The sequence below is a fragment of the Anomaloglossus baeobatrachus genome, chromosome 3, assembly GCF_048569485.1.
Source record: "Anomaloglossus baeobatrachus isolate aAnoBae1 chromosome 3, aAnoBae1.hap1, whole genome shotgun sequence".
Lineage (NCBI taxonomy): Eukaryota > Metazoa > Chordata > Amphibia > Anura > Aromobatidae > Anomaloglossus > Anomaloglossus baeobatrachus.
The window spans coordinates 69,529,570-69,552,047 of record NC_134355.1 but is presented as its reverse complement, the minus strand read 5'-3'; the positions used below and the strand labels follow the sequence as shown (position 1 = coordinate 69,552,047).

The 22,478-nt window shown below is 45.9% G+C and overlaps 1 protein-coding gene across 1 annotated transcript; it reads right to left on the bottom strand.

Moving 5' to 3' along the window:
* Positions 1 to 1,165: 1,165 nt before the first annotated feature.
* On the bottom strand, positions 1,166 to 22,432 carry CHAC2 (ChaC glutathione specific gamma-glutamylcyclotransferase 2). Its single transcript, XM_075339240.1, has 3 exons — positions 22,177 to 22,432; positions 6,668 to 6,703; positions 1,166 to 1,921 (listed from the first exon to the last, which is right to left on the bottom strand). The coding sequence occupies exons 1-3, from the start codon at positions 22,309 to 22,311 to the stop codon at positions 1,541 to 1,543; spliced, it is 552 nt and encodes a 183-aa protein (XP_075195355.1). The 5' UTR covers positions 22,312 to 22,432; the 3' UTR covers positions 1,166 to 1,540.
* Between the last annotated feature and the right edge of the window lie 46 nt (positions 22,433 to 22,478).

Below are 22,478 nucleotides of genomic sequence, written 5' to 3'. Positions count from 1 at the left end.
CAGGTTCTGGAACTTTCTTTCCTCACTTACCAGCATGCATTGTTTCAGCCACTCTTCAATGGCTCATCTGCCCTGAACTGAACACGAAGATTCCATATAGACATAATGGAGAGCTGAGACAGCAGAAAGCAAGAGACATAGCCGGGTAAATTAATCTCTGCTGCAGGAGACATACTATACTTAACAGGGAGTAGGCAAAAGTTACACACTGAAAAATAGATAGTGGTTGGCACTATGAAGGGGTTGCTTGGTACTCTTAACTAGTGATGAGCGATTACTACCATGCTCTGGCTCTCGGTAATCTTAACTAGTGATAAGTGGGCACTACCATGCTCGGTACTCCTAACTGATGATAAGCAGGCACTATTATGCTCGGTACTCGTAACTAGTGATGAGCGATTACTACGATGCTCTGGCGCTCTGTAATCTTAACTAATGATAAGCGGGCACTACCATGCTCCGATGCTCTGTACTTGTAACTAGCGATGAGCGGGCACTACCATGCTCCAGTGCTCGTAACTAGTGATGAGCAAGCACTACAGCGCTCTGTACTCAAGACGAGCAGTTCAGTGCTCAGATGGGGTGGCTTGAGTGCTGACTATAATGAAGGATCTTTAGCATTTTTCCAGTAGATTTCCCAGAAAAATGCTTGAGACCCTCACTGACTTCTATTATACTCAGGTAATCGAGTCACCCCAACTGAGCATTGAATTGCTCGACTCGAATACCGAGCACCCGAGCATGGCACGTCCCTATGGGCATGCTAAGAGGGCGGAATGAGCGCAGGAACCAATGCTCTTGCGCCCTGCACTCATTAGCATTTCATAAAGGATCTTTAGGGATAAGATTTTATGGCGTTCACTATTGCATAAGTATTCCAGGTTCTCCTCCTTCACAGACTGCACACCTCTCCTGTCCATACAATACCTGCTCACGGAGGAGCGTGTGACCAGACCTGTCCATCAGCCTCATCCAAATGAAAACCACTGCACACGGGAACGCGGACCTTTCACTCCTCCATCCTGAGAGCAGGAGAGATGTGCAGTCTGAGGAAGGAGGAGAACCTGGAATTACTACATATTAATAAATGCCCCCAAATCAAATCTACAACACACCGCACATAGAAAAAGCACAAAAGTAATAAAAATATCCCTGCAATTCCTCCTTAAGAGAATCAGTCAGCAGTTTTATTGCTATGTAAACAGACAGCAGCATGAGGTAGGGACAGAGACCCTGATTCCAGCGATGTGTCACTTAGTATACTGGGTGCTGGCATTGTGATAAACAAATAAGAAAAAAACTGACTGTCGGGAGAAGAAACAATTTTGGGTTGTTTTTTTTTTTTTTTTGACACTCTAATGTATACTGTACCCTCTATATCAGCCTCAATAAATATTATATTTTAAAAGCTCTTAAATTCATGGAGTGAAATCAATAAAACAGTAGCCTAAACCATAAAAATATCCCAATAACCGTTTTGCAGCGCATAAATAAAATCAGGACGCATTGTCTCCATTCCTAAGGATGAAAGGGATAAAATTTATATACAATTTATACTTTGTCTCTCTAAAAGTTCCCTCACTAACTTCTCTAAGGAAAAGAGGTGCTCATCGGCCTCTTCAGGTACAAGGTTCCTGAGTGAATTTGCAAGTTCAAACAGGTATTCAGTGTTTTTCCCACTGGGCCCAACGGCATTAAAAATCTGCTCCGCGATGTCTTCCAGAGGAGCAGGTCCGAGGTAGTTGGGGTTATCACAGGTTCCGATATAGAGGAGTACGTTGAATGGTTTTATTGAAGGATCCTTTGGGTAAAAGATAACAGTCGTAGTCCGGTAGCCTCCTTTCTCTCGAAAGTCAAGGTAGGCCTTCACTTCATCCTCCTTTCCCTCTGGAAGTCTGTAGGCAACACCCCATACACAGCCCTGGTGAAAGGGAAGCAGACTGTTAATGCTATAGAAATTGACAATGTCTGGAATACAGTCAATGGAAGCTGATATATTTTATCCATATCTTTAAAAGGGGTTATCTTGCAGAGCAGGAACCTTCATGAAAGGGGTTCCTGGACTGCTGACATGCGAGCAGTCCAAGTTAATGGACAGTCATTCATTAAAGGGGTTGTCTGGTCTAAAATGACCAGTCTGCAGTCCCTCTATGAGTTACTGTAGACTTAAAAGTCCTTACATTCTGTGAGGATTCTCCAGTGTCAGATCCGGGAACAGCGGTCACGTGGACGTATGTGATATGCAGACCTCCGGCCAGAATCCGACTAGATGGGCGCAGCCTCGCTCAACACATTGGCATTAAGTGAGCAGTGCCCTCCAGTAAGATTCTGGCCAGGAGTCCGAACATAACATACTCACGGCCACATGACCACTGTTCCCGGCTCGGACACCGGAGAATCCTCGCAGTGCGCACGATGCGAGGAGTCACAAGTCTGCAGTCACATAGAGGGATTGCAGACTTATAATTTTAGACTGGACAACCCCTGTGAGCTGCAGCTAAATGATAAAACAACTCTTTAAAAAGGGAATCTGTCCACAAAATCAACCCCAAACCACTTGCATGGACATGCAGGTCAAATCCATGAACATCTTTATATATATAGTCTATCTGTTGCAGCATTCCTAAGAAATAAGGATTTTAATGTATATGCAAATAAGGTGTTAAAGGGAACCTGTCAGGTCCCCTATGCACCCAGGACCACGAGCAATTCTGGGTACATATTGCTAATCCCTGCCTAACCCTCCCTGTATACACTAGCATAGATAGAGATCTTTACACAAAGTATTTCTAAAGATCTTTTACCATATGCTAATGAGCATGGGGACTAGTCCACTAGGCATTAGTTCCCCTGGCTAGTTGGCTCCATTAGCACATGACCGAAACTCCAAGGTCATGCACACGGAGCTGAAATCCAGCGGCGGCGATGTAAGTGAGATCATCCTCTGACGCTGCCCATTCATTGGCATGTTAGCACATCCACAGGGACGTAATAACATGCTAATGCAGCCGACTACTAGCCAGGGGAACTAACACATAGGGGACTAGTCCCCGCACTCATTAGTATACGATATAAGATCTTTAGAAATACTTTTTCTAAAGATCTCTTTATCTATGCTAGTGTATACAGGGACGGTTAGGCAGGGATTAGCAATATGCACCCAGAACTGCTCATGGTTCTGGGTACATATTGGAACTGAAAGGTTCCCTTTAAATGACATAGGCATGACAGAGCACTTCCTGAGCAGCTGTGCCCACCCTGCACCAGCCTCTTTATTCTAATAGATAGTTCACTGTGTAATATTAGATAAGGAAATTATTCTCAGGAATGCAGGCAGCTACAGATAGATATAAAGGAATTGCTAAAATGTACCCTTTAACCCCTTCTCAATATATGCCGTACTGGTATGCCATATGTCAGGCCCCCAATCTATGATGCAGACTCTTCCTCATGTTTCCATGCAGGTGATAGTTGTTATTCGGCCATCATCTGCTTCTAACAGTCGCAATTGGAAAGAAGCTTTGCCCACAGCTGTTAAATGTTCTAAATACCCAACACCCATCCATGACACGACCCCTACACTTGTCATGCCGGTACGTCTATGAAAGTCAACCTGTGACTGGTGCTCCTAGGATAGGCATAGCATGGCACTTCTGGCTGGGTGGTGCACAAGTACGTTCCAAACCCAAATGTTGTATCAAGCAATACTTGGCACTCAATAGGTAATTTTGTTTAATTTATTTTAAATATCCAGAAATTAAATAGGCACAAATGTTTGTTAGGTGACCCTGCAGACATGATTAATTAACACTGGCATAAGGATGATTGGGCGTTGTATGCAGACTGCAGAATCCACCGCTGGTGTAATGGGCACTCTGCTGGATGCACGCATAGTATGGAGTAAAAGACTCCAAGAATAGAGATGAGATTTGCCTGTAATTGACATCATAGGTAGACCATAACTATGAGAGACAAAATGAGAAAACAAATCCAGAAAATCGCCACGTCTGATTTGACGAGATTGTTTTTGCAAATTATGGTGGAAAATAAGTATTTGGTCAATAACAAAAGTTCATCTCAATATTTTTTTTATATATCCTTTGTTGGCAATGACAAAAGTGAAACATTTTCTGTAAGTCTTCACAAAGTTGGCACACACTGTTGGTTGTGTGTTGGCCCAATCCTCCATGCAGATCTCCTCTAAAGTAGTGATGTTTTGGGCCTGTCGCTGGGCAACACGGACTTTCAACTCCCTCCAAAGGTTTTCTATGGGGTTGAGATCTGGAGACTGGCTAGGCCACTCCAGGACCTTCATATGCTTCTTATGAAGCCACTCCTTCATTGTCTTGGCAGTGTGCTTGGGATCATTTTCATGCTGAAAGACCCAGCCACATTTCATTTTCAATGCCCTTGCTAATGGAAGGAGGTTTGCACTCAAAATCTCAAGATACATGGCCCCATTCATTCTTTCATGTACACAGATCAGTTGTCCTGGTCCTTTTGCAGAGAAACAGCCCCACAGCATGAAGTTGCCACCCCCATGTTTCACAGTAGGTATGGTGTTTTTTGGATGCAACTCAGCATTCTGTCTCCTCCAAACACGACGAGTTGTGTTTCCACCAAACAGTTCCACGTGGTTCTGGAATTTTTGCTCACCATTCTTGTGATCATTTTGACCCCATGGGGTGAGATCTTGTGTGGAGCCCCAGATCGAGGGAGATTATCAGTGGTCTTGCAAGTCTTCCTTTTTTTTATTATTGCTCCCACAGTTGATTTCATCATACCAAGCTGCTTGCTTATTGCAGATTTAGTCTTCCCAGCCTGGTGCAGGGCTACAATTCTGTTCACAATATTGACTGTTTGAGGTTGTGGACAGGTGTCTTTTATACTGATAAGTTCAAACAGGTGCCATTACTACAGCTAATGAGTGGAGGACAGAAGAGCCTCTTAAAGAAGAAGTTACAGGTCTGAGAGAGACAGAAATCTTGCATGTTTTTAGGTGACTAAATACTTATTATTTTCCACAATAATGTGCAAAACAAATCTTGCCAAATCAGAGAAGGTGATTTTCTGGATTTGTTTTCTCATTTTGTCTCTTATAGTTATGGTCTACCCATGTCAATTACAGGCAAATCTCATCTTTTTAAGTGGGAGAACTTGCACAATTAGTGGCTGACTAAATCCCACAATGCAAGAGGAAATCAGGAGTGTATACTAATGGCCAACTCAGGCAGCACATTGCATGAGATAAAAAGCGTTTCCAGGGGGTCAGACTGCTGTAGGCATAAACTCTGAGAACAGCAGATATCGTGTTCTCCATAAAATTGTGACATACAAATACGGTCCTTTTTATATGGCTTTTAATATGATTTCTGGCTTAAAGAAAATCGACTAATTGCTAATGTGATAATTTCATCCCCATTCAGTCTACATACTGTCCGCAGCACAATATTCACTAGGGGGGGAAAAAAAGCCCAAGCTCTAAAAATAACTTTTTATGTCACAAACAATAGTTTGCTCTTCTGCCATGTATAGCGGCGGCCAGTCATCGCAACGAGAATTCTATAGACTTTAATATTCAGGATACAGGGAGTTTCCTGCACCTTTCGGTACAATTTTTGTCTTTAAATGTTTATTTGAAATGTGCAAATAAAAAACAAAAAAAGAAACTAATAAAATTAGAGAAAAGGCGAAGCCTAAAAGCGGCTCTTGAGCTGACAATTGAATGTCTGAATAAACAAGTCCTGACAACACCCTGCACATAGCGGAGGGATAATTGTGTGATAAGGACAACTTTAATGAACTGTAAAGCACACAGAAAGTGACAGAACAACCAGCGGAAAAAAAAAACAATCAGCCGGGGCTGCGTGTGGACGTGTTTATCCACCACTGGGCACATCATGACACTATTACATTCCATCTGCTATTATCCAGGACTCTGGCTGCACGCTTTATGGTGGGGAATCTGTAAAGCTGTGAATCCCACTTGTTCTATCGCAGGAAGCTGTTCTGGAGAGGAATATGGTGCCGGAAGAAGAAAAGAACGTATTTAGATTTCTTCCTTAAAGTTCACTTTTTTTTTTAATAACCCTTTTCGCGGTTTAGTAGCTTTGATTGGTGGGATTTGGACATGGAGACCGAGCGATTGCTTTAAGGAAATCTGTCAGCAGGATTTTTGCCTCCTCATCTGAGGAGATTCTGAATCTATTGATGTATCACTTAGATTACTGGATGCAGCCATTCTGACACAGAGCTTTTATATTTAGGAACCCAGCAGAGCTCAGAAAGTTGACACACAGACACACACACAGCTCTGTATGTACATTACCTATACACAATGAGTTGCTAAATCACAGCAAGGGATGTGCTAGACTAGCTGACACTCCGGCAATAATAATCTTCTGAAGCTAAAATAAACATTGCCGATAAACAACTGCACACAGTGTGACGAGAGATACCTCTTTGAAATCTGTGTTAACCTCTACAACATGTGGTCTTCATATTACATAGCAAAAATCTGCTGACAGATTTCCTTTAAATGGAAGAGTCCAGCTAATCCTTGGAAACTGAGCAGAGTGATCTGAGGACCCGTAGACTTTCTGTACAGGGGGGTTAGAAATAAATTGACTATAAAAACATACATATGTTGTGTATAGATAATATTTACCTTTGGATCTTCAACGAGTGTGACAACTCTTCCAGGCTACAAAAAAATAAAAAAAATAAAAATAAGTTACTCAGTTAGAGGGGCAAATCAACTATTCCCATCCTGTAACAGTCTTAGCACGTGGTATACACACACACACACACATATATACATATACATTATATAGCAAGGTCTCTAACATCCACCAGCTCCATAATGTCTTCATGGAAGAGGATCCAGCGGCTCCTGTGAAGCTCTAGTGAACTCCATTGCCCAAGAGAGTTAAGGCAGCGCTTGAAAATAAGGGTGACCAAACAAAATATTGACACTTTGGGCACAATTTGGCCATTTTCTCTTTGGGGTGTACTCACTTTTGTCAACAGTGGTTTAGACACTAATTTCAGTTTGTTGAGTTATTTAGAGGGCTCCAGATTTAGAGTTATACAATCTGTACTACTTTATATTGTATCAAAATGTCAGTGAGGTCACATGAAGCTATATAATAAAATATTCGTAAAAATGTGAGGGGTGTACTCACTTTTGTGATATACTGCATGAATCCAGCCTTAATATGATGTAACGTGTCACTCCTAGTTAGGTGGGCGGTCTGCTCACTGCTAGGACGCTGTCCTTCTCTTTCATTGATTGAGATCCCATGCAGTACGTGAAAAACACTTATCCCATATTCGGACTATAAACTGAAGAGGAATTGCACGACGAATTACGCATTATTGAACATTATATAAGGTTCAGAAGCCAACGACCACCCTCTGTGAGATGGGATCAGCACTGTACTCTGCTATGTGCAAGCCTGACTGTATACTCCAATTGAGTACCATATTTTAGCGACAACCACTTTCCCCAATGAGTCAGAATAAAGTCCCCATTATTTCCTGCAGCGGCACTATCCTCCAGCTTTAGTGGTAAAATGAGACTACGCAGTGAGAGGACGAGACGGCCTGCTGGGCTCATTGAGGAAGACTTTTAGAGCTCTTTTCCACTTTAGTACCGCTTCGGATGTGAGAGCATCACAAGTGATATGCTAATGACATTCTGGTGTGAGCGTCAGCCGAGGGTCATGCGACTGTGATGCGATCTTGTGATCAGATCACGCCTCGGAGAAGAGGGAAGGAGCACTTTCTCCCATCTCCTCCGCTATGTGTGTCCCTGCGTATATCGCACTGCACTTGGATTACATACGAGTGCAGTGCGATGTTTCACATGCTCCCATAGACTTGTATGGGGGATATGTGAGCCGAGACTCGCTGCAAAATGCAGCATGCTGCGATTGCACCGAAAGGACGATTCGTGTTGAGAAATAAAATAAAAGAGGAAACTGCCTCGTTGATTAAAGGGAACCTGACACCAGAATTTTCGCTATTAAACTAAAAGAATCCCCTTCTGCAGCTCCTGGGCTGCATTCTAGAAAGGTTCATCTTGCTACTGTCCCCCTTTCAGACGTAAATAACAACTTTATAAAATATTACCTTTTGCTATGGTAATGAGGTTTGCTGGCCCCGTGGGCGGGCTGCATTTCGTCTGATATCCCCCCTCCTGCCGCTGTTCGCCGTCCCCCAGTGTTCATTTACATAGATGAGGCCGCCGCCCTCATGTTCCGCAGTGCTCCGGGAGTCTCGTGCATGCGCAGTGGCACTATCGCGGGACTGAGCAGTTTTCCAATTGCGAGTGTCGTTGATGTTATTGTTCAGGTGCTCGACTATGGGTGGCGCTGTGAATGTCATCACCAGCATCATCAAAGAAGCCACCCATAATCTCGCGCCTGTGCAATAACATCACCGGTGCTCGCGATTTGAAAACTGCTCAGTCCCGCAATAGTGCCACTGCGAATGTGCGAGACTTCAGGAGCACCTTGGAACATGAGGGCAGCGGCCTCATCTATGTAAATGAACAGTGGGGGATGGCGAACAGCGGTAGGAGGGAAGATAACAGACAAAATACAGCCCGCCCACCGGGACAGCAAACCTCATTACCATAGCAAAAGTTAATCTATATATATAATTGCCTTATTCTGTCTGTCTGTCTCCAAAATTGTGTCCTGTGTCCTTACGGTGACAAACAGCGGATTGGCCGCTGGGCTCGCCATGGCCCCGCCCCCCGCACGGATTGGCCGCTCGCCTCGCCTCCGCCCCCTCGCACGGATTGGCCTCTCGCCCCGGCCCCCTGCACGCATTGTCAACTCTGCCCCGCCCCCCCTCACGCATTGCACGCTCGCTCTGGCCCCGCCCCCCACACGCTTTCCCTGAACCGACTCCCAGGTGAGTGCTGTACCCCCGGGAGTCCACATCAGCGTACGCCGGCGTACGCTGGTGTGGGCTCCCGTGCGAGCGGGGTACGCTGGTAACCATGGAACACATCGAGTAATATTGTAGCATGGTTACCAGCGTACACCGTCTCCCAGGTGAGCGCATCAAGGTCCTGCAGCGGCGGAACACACACACACGCACACACATAAGGACAGACACACACACACACACATCAGATCACACTCACTCTCACACACACCTCAGATCGCATCCACACACTCACAACATCCAGTGATATCACTTGCTTCTCGGCGGCGATACTATGCGTGCAGTGACCTTCCAGGACCTGCCGGAGGATCACATGGCCGGAAGCATGTGGCATCTCCGGATGTTGTGATTGTGTGAGCGCGTATGTGCGATATCGTCAGTGTGTGTGCGCGTGTATGCGATAGGATGTGTGTGAGTGTGTTCTGATGTGTGAGTGTGTGTGTGTGAGTGTATGCGATCGGATCTTTGAGTGTCGGCAGAGGAGCACGGCGTGCAGTACAGCTGCTGGGACCGCCCACCGGTGGGCACAGGGAGAAGTTGGGTGTGTGTGTGAGTGTATGCGATCAGATGTGTGCGTGTATACTGTCTGATGTGTGACTGTGGAGCACGATGGGGAGTGCACACCACCCCCCAAAACACACACACACACACACACACACACACACACACACACGCACTGCACAACACCACACTGGGAACCACAAACACTGCCCTACACAGACACCCACACACACAAATATACGCACACACATTGCACAAAACATACCTCCCTCCAAAACACACACACACACCCCACACCCACACAAACCGCGCAACACACACACACACACAACGCTACAGACACACAGCGCTCTACAAACAACGCAACACACAAACAACACCGCTCTCACCCCCCGCCACACCCAGAACATGTACAGCGCCCTACACAAACACTTTGTAACTACACACAACAACATCTATATATATATATAACAAAAATCATACATGAACTACACTATACGTAAATTCTAGAATACCCGATGCGTAGAATCGGGCCACCTTCTAGTATTTTATAAAGTTGTTATTTAGGTCTGAAAGGGGGGCCAGTAGCAAGATGCACCTTTATAGATTGCAGCCCATGAGCTGCAGAAGGGGATTCTTTTAGTTTAATAGCGAAAATTCTGGTGACAGGTTCCCTTTAACTATGGTGCGCGTGAAATCCAATGTTTTATCGGATTGCACTCGCACATGAAAATCGCAAGTGGAAAAGAGCCCTTATTCTGGTTGTGACCTAATTAGTACCGACCTCAGGTGATGTATAAGGCTGGACACACACTTCATACATGTGTTAGTTTTTGTGCGCAGGTTCTTCTTAAACCTTGATAACGTTTGCCCAGACCCATGTTAGGGAAGTTCTTAAACAGGATCCACCACCAGGTGGAAAGTGAGTTTTTTTTCTCCTCTTATTTCCGCTGTGCCCCTGAGTTTTACGGGGTTTTTCCTTTATATCCCTCATACGGATCCAGAGATATGGGCCTTTCCACGTTGTGTTACTTTGTACAGTCTTTACCATAATAACGTGATTCTTATGGGAATAACCATTTAATGGACACAATATAAGTCACACTCTCCTCGGAGAAGAGGTATGCAACAAATGATATTCATATTTATAATAAATTATTAAATTTAATAATTATTTAATATATAAATTATATTCTAGTTTATACAAAACAATATATTGACGTTTCGTCTGAACCTGGACCTTCATCGGAATGGATGTTGAGAAAGAAGATATTGGGAATTATAAGTCCTAAAGAAGAGAGAGGGCAGCAAACACCTGAGAGCATCTGCCGCCCACTCTTCTTCAGCGCTTATAATACCCAATATCTCGTTTTTCAACAATCCGCTCCATTCTGATGAAGGTCCAGATTCAGACAAAACGTCAATATATTGTTTTGGACAAACTGGATTGTGAATAAAATATCATTTGCTGCATACCTCTTCTCAGTGCTTCTTATATTATCGATTACGGATTGGAACCCCACTCGGGCACCCTACACAGATCCGGAGCGACATACAGTACTATTTACTGAAGACAATTGGAATCAAAATACTTTGCTTGCCGTGATCTGGAGTTTTACAGCAGCTCATTTTCTATCAGAACAAACGACACATGCGGAGATAACAATGGAGCTGGGATGATACAATGTGGCTGGGGTGATACAATGTATATTGCTGCACTGCATGCTGGGATATTTTTGCCCAGCACCTGGTGGAACAGCACAACCTCCGATAATGCAAATCAGCAGAGTCATGTCTGTGCAGACACTGAACCATTGCGGGGTGAAGAAGATGTGACATCAGCATTAAAGGAACCACAATTCAGTCATCCCGAGACGACCTGCAGCCACCAATTATTTCTGACCTATTTTTACAACCCAGACCCCTGTAATCGGCGGGTGGGTGAAAAGAGACAGAGCCGATTAGGTCCTTTCATGGATGGGAGGAAGGTAGAGAATGTGCTGTAGAAAGTGGACAATGGATTGTGTAAGAAAAAAAACCAAAATATATGATTCATCTAGGGCAGAGCTCTCCACCCTTTTGTGAAGCTACAACTCCCATCATCCGCAGGCGGTCAGGGGAACACTAATCCAAGGTAATGTTCTTGTGCGCCACTTCTCAAGAGACTCCCAACAGGTCATGTTCATAAGATCTCCTTAGAGTGGATCCTTCTCAATACATTGCATGCATTTTTACTTAGATCTCTCGGACCTGTTGAGGCTACTGTACTTACAGGCAACTTCCATGTCAGAATGGCTGCAGAATAATTTTGGAAATGTCTCCCACTTAGTATTACAATTGTTATTCTTATAAATCTAAATTGTAGCCGGACTTACTAATGCCAGGATTATATAACCATTCTGACTTGAATCTGGTATACTTGCTTGGAAAAGTGAAGTCAGAATGGTTATATAATCGATATTACAGTGAGTCCGGTTACAATTTAGACTTCTAACAATAAAAACACCTAGGTTACTTACTGGTAGCCGTTTTTTCCAGAACCCATGACAGCACCATGTGAGAGAGGGATCCGCCCAGCGAGGACAGGAAACCATTCTGAAATAAAAGGGCGGTACCTCTCCCCTTCGTCAGTTGATTACCGAGAATTGAGAGGACCCCCAACAATCGTTAGAACTTAACTCTATCACCAACTATAACACACACATGCACACCCAGAATAGTGCACACTAAGGGTGAAAAGGGAGGGATTAAATGGGTGCTGTCATGGGTTCTGGAAAAAACGGCTACCGGTAAGTAACCTAGGTGTTTTCCCCTCACCCATGACAGCACCACGTGAGAGATTTCCAGAGAATAACGTATTAGGCTATGTGCACACTAGTGCGTTTTACCCGCGGATTTACCCGCGGATTTGCCGCGGAAATTTCTTGAGAAATGTCTGCAATCTTTGTGCAGACATTTCCCAGCAAATCCTATGTGAAAAAAAATAGCTGTGCGCACGCTGCAGATTTTTCTCAAGAAATTTCCTTGAGAAGAATTTGAGAAAATTTCTTGAGAAAATGAGCATGTCAATTCTTTTCCGCAGGTACCCTGCAGATTTCGGCAGTACAGCCTGCAAGATCCGCAGGGAACAACCTGCGGGAAAATCGTGGCAAATTCGCGGCTAATCCACATGCGGATTTGCCGCGGATTTTTTCCGGAGGTCCGGAAATCTTCCACTCCCAGAAGTTTCTCAAGAAATTTTCTTGAGAAAATTCACAGTTCTAGTGCGCACATAGCCTTAGGGAGGGACCAACGTCTCAAGCACCCTTCTACAAAACAAGAGATCAGCCGAGGAGGATAGATCCAACCGATAGTGACGGAAGAAAAGGAGAATGTGAAGACCAGGTAGCGGTCCTACAAATCCGGTCAATAGATACCTGCGTCTTCTCAGCCCCGGAGGGCGACACCGCACCGGTGGAATGGGTCCTTATGCCCTCAGGGAAGGCAGCCCCACTAGATGAGTAGGCTAAGCAATGACCTCCCTAATCCACGTAGAGATAGTGCAGTTTTACACCCACAGACCTTTCCTACTACAGAGAGGGCTATGAAAAAGGACTGTGTTTTCCCCACACTCTGTTCTTCAAACTTCTTACTTCAACCGCTGTATTCCAGAACAAGGTCTCCCAGCAAGGACAGGAAACCAACTGACGAAGGGGAGAGGTACCGCCCTTTTATTTCAGAATGGTTTCCTGTCCTCGCTGGGCGGATCCCTCTCTCACGTGGTGCTGTCATGGGTGAGGGGAAAATTTTAATACGAAGTGGGAGAAATTTCCAAAAAGATCATGAAGCCATACTGACATGGAAGTTCCCAGTAAGTTCAGCAGCCTCATTGGGTTAAATAGATCCATTTATTATGTCTGTTTTTGTGACAAAATCTAGTGACACTTTATTCTTAGACAGAAGTCCCCAAAGTGCAGCTCTCTGATGTCAAACTACAACTCCCCAGCAGATGGGGACTGAAATCAGAATTAAAAATTAGAATGGAGGTTGTGCAGCACCAATGTAGGGAGATGGCAGCGCTGTTTGTTGCAGCTTTATGGTGCCAATACGCACTCACTCATTCAGCCGACAGACTTTCCCTATTCTCTCCATATACAAACACTTTGCTCCGAAGGATGTTCGTGCGTTTTCTATGGGGAGAGGGGAGGAAGACTCAGTGGTTAGCACTGCAGTCTTGCAGCGCTTAAGGCTGGGGTTCAAATCCCACCAAGGACAACATCTGCAAGGAGTTTGTATGTTCTCCCCTTGTTTGCGTGGGTTTCCTCCAGGTTCTAATAGAAGGGCGTCATCAATAGGCTGTGAGCCGGACACTGTGCATTGCACATATACAGTATGTGTGACTGGTGCCCTATGTAAAACCTCATTAGTGTGCAAGTTTAATACCAGCAGCCACCCCCTGCATGATTTGGTAGGCTGAGAGTGGCTGTCTCAGCGGTATTCTGCACCTGTGTTACCCATACCTTTATCATGGGGGGCCGGCTGCATCCTGCAAGTGCATTTGCCATTTTTGACCAGAGTTGGCTGGTGGCTTTTTTGTGGCGAGTTTGTTTTGTTTTTTTTTTTTTCTGGAGATGGCAGCTCAATTTCTTGCAGCTTTATGGTGCCCATACGCACCCAGTCGACAGACTTTGCCTATTCTCTCCATATACAAACACTTTGCTCCGATTGGTGTTCATGTGTTTTCTATGGGGAGAGGGGAGGAAGTGTCGCGGGCGGGGAGGAGGGTGTCAGCACACCGCGCTCACCCCTTCTGCTCGGGTCCGGCAGCTGCTCCTGGTGGCTCGAGCTGTGGGCCGGATCCCGGGGTTTCTCGAGCGACACTCCTCGCCCGTGAGTGAAAGGGGGTAATGATGTTTGTTGGGTGAGGGGATTGTTATAGTTCGTGACGCCACCCACGGTTGTGGTGATTGCACCACCGCTGCTCAGTGTGGGGGTCCCGGGGATGGTGATGCGGAGCAGCCAGGTGTTGTGTTGCCCCTCCGTGGGTAGGGGTTGGTGATCCCGGGGCCCGGTGATGAGATGTGAAGTGTAGGGCCTGGAGGGCGCAGGGACAGCGCTGTGCCTTGCGGCACTATGGTACTCACTCAGCCTGACACACGGACACCGTTTGTACGGTAAACCAACGGCTGGTAGGACGGTCCCACAGACGGCTGCACCTGCACTCCCGGTAGGTAACGGTGACGTTTCTCTTCCTTGCACCTATGTTGTCTGATGGTAGCGGTGGATTCCCTCCGGTTACCCGCTCCCCGACTGCAATCTGGGCCGGAGGAGCTCTACACTTTGCCCGCAGGCGCTGGCCCTGGGGAAACTGGTGCCTTGGCGGTGGCGGTGTCTCCCCGGTAATGGTCGGGCTGTTGCCGTCAATCGGGACTTGGTTGTTGGGGGATCTGCATCCCCGTCACTGACGGATTTGGCAAATTTGGCGACTCCTAGCCTTGCCGGGGTCCGAGAGGCCCCTGCCCTGGTGCGGACTGTCTTTCGGAACACTGCTCCAGACCACCGGGCACACAGCCAACGGGGTCCTTCCAGGAACTTCCAAACGGTCCCCCTCCAAACAGTCACCGCCGTCGCTGACCTTGCTGTTCTGGCCCTACACAAAGCTGGGCTCTCAGGCTTTCTTTCCTTCTGTCACTTTGCTTATTCTTCTCCTTTACTACTTTCCTTCCTTAACTCCTCCACTTCCCCTCCTGGACTCCTCTCTCAAGCTCTCCCTGAGCTCTTCTCTGTTGTTTACTCTTGCCCTGCCTGGGCTAATCTGCTGTTCACTCTTTCATGTCCCTAGCTGGACCGCCTGGTTTCTTCCTGCCTCCAGTGTTGTGAGCTCCTCGGTGGGCGGAGCCAACCGCCTGGCCCACCCCCTGGTGTGCATCATCAACCTCTGGAGGAAGGCAACAAGGATTTGTGGTTAGCTGTGATGTGCCTACCTGGAGTGTGGGGTGTGGTGGTGTTTGACCTGTGTCCCCTGGCTTGCCCAGGGCGACACAGAAGACTTAGTGGTTAGCACTGCAGTCTTGCAGTGCTGGGGTCTGGGGTTCAAATCCCACCAAGGACGACATCTGCAAGTAGTTTATATGTTCTCCCCGTGTTTGCGTGGGTTTCCGCCGGGTTCTCCAGTTTCTTCCCACACTCCAAATACATACTGATAGGGAATTTAAATTGTGAGCCCCAACGGGGACAATGCTGCTGATGTATGTAAAGTGCTGTGGAATATGTTAGTGCTATATAAAAATAAAGATTATTATTAATTTTTACTACTATAATTATTATTCAGACGTCTTTAGCAGCGGCTTATAAACTGCCATCTCCCTGAGAACAAAATAATCAGGGGCTAAAAGGTTCTGGGAGGCCCCCCCCCATTCACATCAGGTAGTCGTATGGCGCACCAATGTCAGCAGGTTCTGTCACCACTATTCTAATGTGTATGGGTCCATTTGTGACTGGTCTTCATTTAGACATTAATGGGTTTTCTCAGATGCAAAAAATGGGCCGTTATTCATCAGTGCCTGGATCAGATTTTCATCAGTGTTTGGTCTACGATTTTCATATATATAAAAAAAAAAATATCATCCATAAAAAGGATGATTATTATTCACATGGCCTCAGTTTATATAAACTTATTTATTTAAATTTACAAAAGCAAACAGTTTTCTATGTAAAGAATTGCCTTACGGGTCTGTGCGCACTGGGAAATTTAATTTTCTTAAGAAAAATCTGCACCCTCATGCAAAATTCCCGCACCCGCGGCAAAAACCGCGGTAAAAACGCACCCGCAATTTTGCCGTGGGTTGATCCCTGCAGTTTTATACCATTATCTATGCACGAAACGCAGGTACCTGTGGAAAAGAAGTGACATGCTACTTTTTTTTGCTGCAGAAATTCTGCAGCAAAAGCTATAGGAAAAAAAAATGCAGTGCGCACAGCATTTTGGTTTTCCCAAAGATTTTACTGGGGAAGTAATGCAGAAAATAAATAAAAACAGTTTTGAATACCGTTATGAATAAAATAACGGTTATGAACCGTTATGAATAAAAACTGCACCTTCTCTGCAGCAAAAACCGTGGCAAATCAGTGTGAAAATACGCAGTGTGCGCACAGGGCCTAAAAAGGAAAAAAACAAATCTGTATGGGATCGTTTTTTTTTTTTTTAAACTGCGTATAGGACTTGTATAGGAGAGTCCCATCTGAAAAATGGAACATACTAGTGGATACTGTAATTTTTTTTTCCCCCTTGCAGGTCAGTGGTTTTTCAATTGGACCGAAAATACAGAGTATAAGGCAACGTGCACATGCTGAGTATTTGGTCAGATTTTTACCTCAGTATTTGGGGAGCGTTTTACCTCAGTATCTGTGAGGCTACGTGCGCACACGGAGTATTTGGTCAGTTTTTTACCTCAGTATCTGTAAGCCCACGTGCGCACACGGAATATTTGGTCAGTTTTTTACCTCAGTATTTGGGGAGCGTTTTACCTCAGTATCTGTGAGGCTACGTGCACACGCTGAGTATTTGGTCAGTTTTTTACCTCAGCATTTGTAAGCCAAAACCAGGAGCAGATCAATCAGAGGAAAAGTATAAGGCCCCATGCCCACACTGCACTTTTTGATGCTTTTTTGGTGTAGTTTATGGTGACCTTTTAGACACCACAAACTGTTATGCAAAGTCTATGTGATTTCAGATTTGCTGTGCGCATGTTTTTTTTTCTTTTGGCTGTATTTTTGTGGTGACCACAAAAATGCAGCATGTCAATTCTTTTTGCAATTTTCACCCATTGGTGATAAAAAAAACCCCAAAACGCATGGTCAAAAAAGCATCAAAAACACATGCTTGTTTTGCCCATAAGATGCTTTTTTTGCCCATAAAATGTGTTTTTGTGGTTACCACAAAAATGCAGCGTACAGACATAGCCTAATGGAAACACGTCACCATTTCTGCATTTTACATCCACTCCTGGTTTTGCCTCACAGATACTGAGGTAAAAAAACTCCCCAAATACCCAGCGTGTGCACATGGCCTTACAGATCCTGAGGTAAAAAACCCTCTCCAAATACCCAGCGTGTGCATGTGGCCTTACAATGTTAATCATGGACAGCTCAAGGATGACCATGTGAGCCGTCACTGATTTGTATGTGTAATTTTGATCCTTGACTCCGATCAAAAATAGGACACATCTTTTACATAAGTGAAGACATGGTCCTATAGAAAAAAAACAAAAAACAACATTCCAGCTTCTTAAAAAAATTCCACAATTGCATTCAAGCCATAGTAAAAAGATTCCACGTACAATAAGCAACGCATTTCGAACCCACAAGAGCACTATCTAAGCTTATGTTAACGCCCCAGCAGCGGTCGAACCGCTCAGATCCGGACGGCGCTGCTCCTGGCTCGAGGGTCTTCGAGTCACACCCGAATGAAGAAGGGGGTATTTACAGGGGAGATATATAAAGTTCGTGATGCCACCTGTGGTGTGCAGTGATAGGGAGCACCATCGCTGCCGTTGGGAGTACCCGGGGTGATGGAGTGGGGCAGCTAGATGACGTTACCCTACACGGGTAGGGAATGGCCCCGGGACTATGGATGGTGGGGTACAGTGCAAGGGGAGCGCAGGCTCGCTGGTCGCAGGGGTTAATCAGGTATTCATGCAGCAAGAAAGCAGACGCTGACACGGGGTAAACCAAGTCTCTGGGTGCCGCTGCCCTCTTGGGGGCACTCGTCTGGGTCCCGTCCCCTGCAGCACTGCTTGGTGGTCTGTGGCCTGCCTCCTGGCACGGTATTTTAGAATGTCCAAATTGGCCCGTAAGCTTTGAGCTTTCCGGGCCCCGCTCCCCACTGCGGCTAAGTAGAAGAGCTCACGCTTGGGATTTCAGTGGGCTGCTTTGTTTGGAAAGCCCTATCCCCCTCGTTGCGCTAGTGCTCCGATCTCTGAGCTTCATGGGAACAGTCCATATAGGCCCTGTCCTCCGCAGGTTAATTGCCGGGTTGCTTGAAGCTTCTCCCCGACCTAGGGTCCATGTACTCAGACGTGCCTTCGGCCCCAGCCCGGCTATTGAACTGCGGCTGCTGGCTATCCTCCAAGATTAGCCCAGCACCCAGTCACAATCTCCCGGGACCGGGTCTCAGACTCCTCCGGGTCCAGAACACAGTCTGCGACCTAGTCTGCTTCTCCCCTGGGAGCTCCAACTCCCAGCTCCTCACAGCTCGAGGGCTACCACAGAACTGACTTGACACCTCCGACCTCCGTGCCTGACCCCTAAGTGGGCGGCCCTATTCCAGCTTAATCAGCCCACTGGTGTGCTTGACAGGGTGTGGAGCAAAGGTGTATCTAGGATTTGTGAATGCTGGTGGAGGCAGCACTGCAGGATGGAGACCCAGAACCATGGGGGGTTGAGCCCTGCACGGGGAGAGAAAGATTGTGCAGAACCCTGTGACGACCCGACTAGTCCAGGGCCTCACACTTACATAAAGTGCTTTTGTGCTGTCAAAACACGTTGCTTATTGTACATGGAATCTCTTGTTAATATGGCTTGAATGAAATTTTTCTATTGATTTCTACAGATGGTCACACAAACTTTCCTTGCTTCTACAATCCATGAGCCTAAAGGCGGCGTTACACGCTACGATTTATCTGACGATATGTCGTCGGGGTCACGGATTCCGTGACGCACATCCGGCATCGCTAGTGACGTCATTGCGTGTGACACCTACGAGCGACTCCGAACGATCGCAAATAGGCTGAAAATCGTTGACACATTCAGTTTCAAAATATTGTTTGTTGTTTGGATCGCAGCAGATATATTGGTACGGTTGACACCCTGCAAACGACGAACAACATCCACACGACCGCCTTGGTCAAACAATATATCGCTGAATGAGGTTGCGTCGTTTGTAAGATTTGTACGTGTGACTGCAATTAAACGACCTATGAGCGATCTCGGAAAATCGTAACTACGATCTGGGCGTGTCACCTCGCTAATGAGATCAGATAAATCGTAGAGCGATGCCCAATGTGTTTTTTACGTCAAATCTAATTGACTGGAAGGGCTCAAAACCGCTGGGAAAAAAAAAAAAAAAAAAAAAAAATCAGAAAGAATTGACATGCTGCATCTTCAAAAAAAGCACCCAAAAAAAGATGCAGTGTGGACAGCAAAAGAGAAATCTCAGACTTTGCTGGGGGAATGAAGTGCATGCATTTAGGTGCATCTTTCTGATCTCAAAAATGCACCAAAAACGCAGTAAAAGACGCAGTTTGTGAACATAGCCTAAGGCCTCGCTGGCACGAGTATATGAATCACATGAGTGCACTGAGAGAAAGTCTCGCATTGCACTCGGACCAATGTTAGTCAATGAAGTAGAGCAGATGGTCAGTTTTTTTCTCATCCAGATTCAGGGTGGGGAAAAAAAAAAAAAAGTCACAGCTGCGACTGAATGCCGAAATCGTGCGAGGCTCACCAATAGAAGTCAATGGGTGTGAGAAAAAAAAAAAAAAAACGGATGCCACATGGACCAACCTAATGATGTCCATATTTTACGGATACATTAAAATTCTGAAGCACAGAAAACTGAGGCTATGTGCGCACGTGTGCGTAATTCATGCAGTTACGCTGCGCTTTGTAGGCAGCGTAACTGCATGCGTCCTGCGTCCCCTGCACAGTCTATGGAGATTGTGCAGGGGCCGTGCGCACGTGGCGTTTTAGAGCGCAGCGCTTCGGCTGCTGCCAGAAGCGCGCGTTCTAAGAAGTGACATGTCACTTCTTCCGTGCGCTTTGCCGGCAGCTACTGCACTGTCTATGGCAGGAGCTGCAGGCAGAGCGCATGGAATCGGCTTTTTTTTTTTCTACAGACATTTTCTGCAGCGATTTGAAGCGCACGTGTGCTCTTCAGATCGCTGCAGAAATTTCTGCAGGGCTAGTACGCAACGTGCACACATAGCCTAACTAGTCCTGTAAATTAATAATAGTTGCTGAGACAAAGACAGCGAATGAGAAAAAATCTTCCTACTTTTCTGGATGAAAATAGGACCGATTTTTAATACGTTGGTGTGACCCCAGCCTTATAGTGAGCTGGAACTAATGCCTTTACCATTTGCTAAAAAAAACAAAGATCTAAATAAAACCACAAAACACTGACCTGAACGGCCCCATAGGATATATGATCTATCGGACGTCTTTGACGCTGGAAGTGTCTCCTCACATGTCACCTTCTCACCATCAGAGGGTATATATAGTGTATATGGAAGCGACTGCTCCATGCTGCATGAAGGGATTCATGTGGGAAGAAGTTACACAATTGTCATCTTGGTCCTCCTATGTGAAGCTCAGCAGGGGCGATGTGGGGGAGGCAAGGGCGATGTGGGGGAGGCAGGGGCGATGTGGGGGAGGCAGGGGCGATGTGGGGGAGGCAAGGGCGATGTGGGGGAGGCAAGGGCGATGTGGGGGAGGCAAGGGCGATGTGGGGGAGGCAAGGGCGATGTGGGGGAGGCAAGGGCGATGTGGGGGAGGCAAGGGCGATGTGGGGGAGGCAAGGGCGATGTGGGGGAGGCAAGGGCGATGTGGGGGAGGCAAGGGCGATGTGGGGGAGGCAAGGGCGATGTGGGGGAGGCAAGGGCGATGTGGGGGAGGCAAGGGCACTGGTGCAACATGTGCGGCCATAGAGGGGCCTGAGAGGTAAGGGGCATTTGTACTTCCAAAGCAGGTGGAATTGTGCATTATGAGGAGTTATTAGACTGGGAAGGGCCCATATATTGTTCCTGTACAGGGGCCTCTTCTGTTTGTGTCCACCAGTGCATGGGACTCAGAGAAAGACAATTTCAGGATATAACACAATAGTATTGCAGTATAAGCAATCAGATCAGACAAACACTATATATCCAAAACACTTTAAAAAAAAAAAAATATATATATTATATACACTAAATAAATAAATATACACTAAATATATATATATATATATATATATATATATCTCTCAAATCACTCTACCCCTTAATTTACTAGTAAAAAAAACCCAAAAACATTTTACATTGTCATGCTTGCAAAAAGTCCGATGTAAGAAAGAATTAATAAAAAAAAGTTTAGTAACAAAAACAAAGGTAAAAAAATTGCGGGTGTTTTTTTTCTTCCACTTTTCCAAATTAATAGTGACCAAAATGTTGTATGTGCCCTTAAATTAACTCAATAAACAAGTCAACGCAGGGGACAAAAAAATAAAACAAAAACAGGACTGAAGTTAGTGAAAAACTTCTATAAGTTTTTTTTTTTACCACTAATTAGATGGTTAATATATAAAATATATTACTAATATTATTTATGTCTTAGTCTGGTATCTGTATAATTGCACAATTTTACAAGGTCATTTTTCCGCACAATTAAAACAAAAATGACAAATGCATTTTTTTTTACATCCTTTCATCCCATTTGGAGTTTTCTCCCCCATTTTTCATACATTATATGGTAAAATGAATGGGCAGAAAAATGGCTCTGGGAAGAGAGAGAGGGAGAAAAACTAATGTGAGAGAACAAAAAATCACTGACATGAGGGGGTTAAGAAAAAACTCCATAATGTCGGCCGATGTGGCCCAGATCTGCTGGCTGTCAGGCGGGGTCACCAGCAGGGAGCAGGCAGGGTCATTGTGACAATGGCCCCTGTGACCCTGCTGACTCGGGAGCTCCGCGCCTGGCTCTTACCTTGCCCGGGACCCCTCGGTGGTCGGTGCTGCCCTGCCAGAACCTCCTGCTGTAACACGTGATGTAGCCCACCAGCTTCTCCTCGTAGGGGAAGTCCACCTTCCAGATGAGGGAGCCGTAACCGAACACCCACATGATGAGCGGCGGCTCCGAACACACCGAGACCAGCTTCACCGGCCGGCAGCGGCCAATGTGGGCGGAGCCTCAAAGCTCAGCTGTCATCCAGCCCCGCCCACTGTCCAATCCCACAGAGTGACGTTTCCCCGCAATAGGATCACGGGAAATGTAGTGCAAAGTCATGG

What these genes read in the sequence shown, in the direction of transcription:
- CHAC2 (XM_075339240.1), bottom strand. Translation starts at nt 22,311, where the DNA reads ATGTGGGTGTTCGGTTACGGCTCCCTCATCTGGAAGGTGGACTTCCCC. An exon ending in ACCGAGGGGTCCCGGGCAAG is followed by an intron (nt 6,704 to 22,176) that starts GTAAGAGCCAGG and finishes ATTTTTTTGTAG; the next exon opens with CCTGGAAGAGTTGTCACACT. An exon ending in CACTCGTTGAAGATCCAAAG is followed by an intron (nt 1,922 to 6,667) that starts GTAAATATTATC and finishes CCCTTTCACCAG; the next exon opens with GGCTGTGTATGGGGTGTTGC.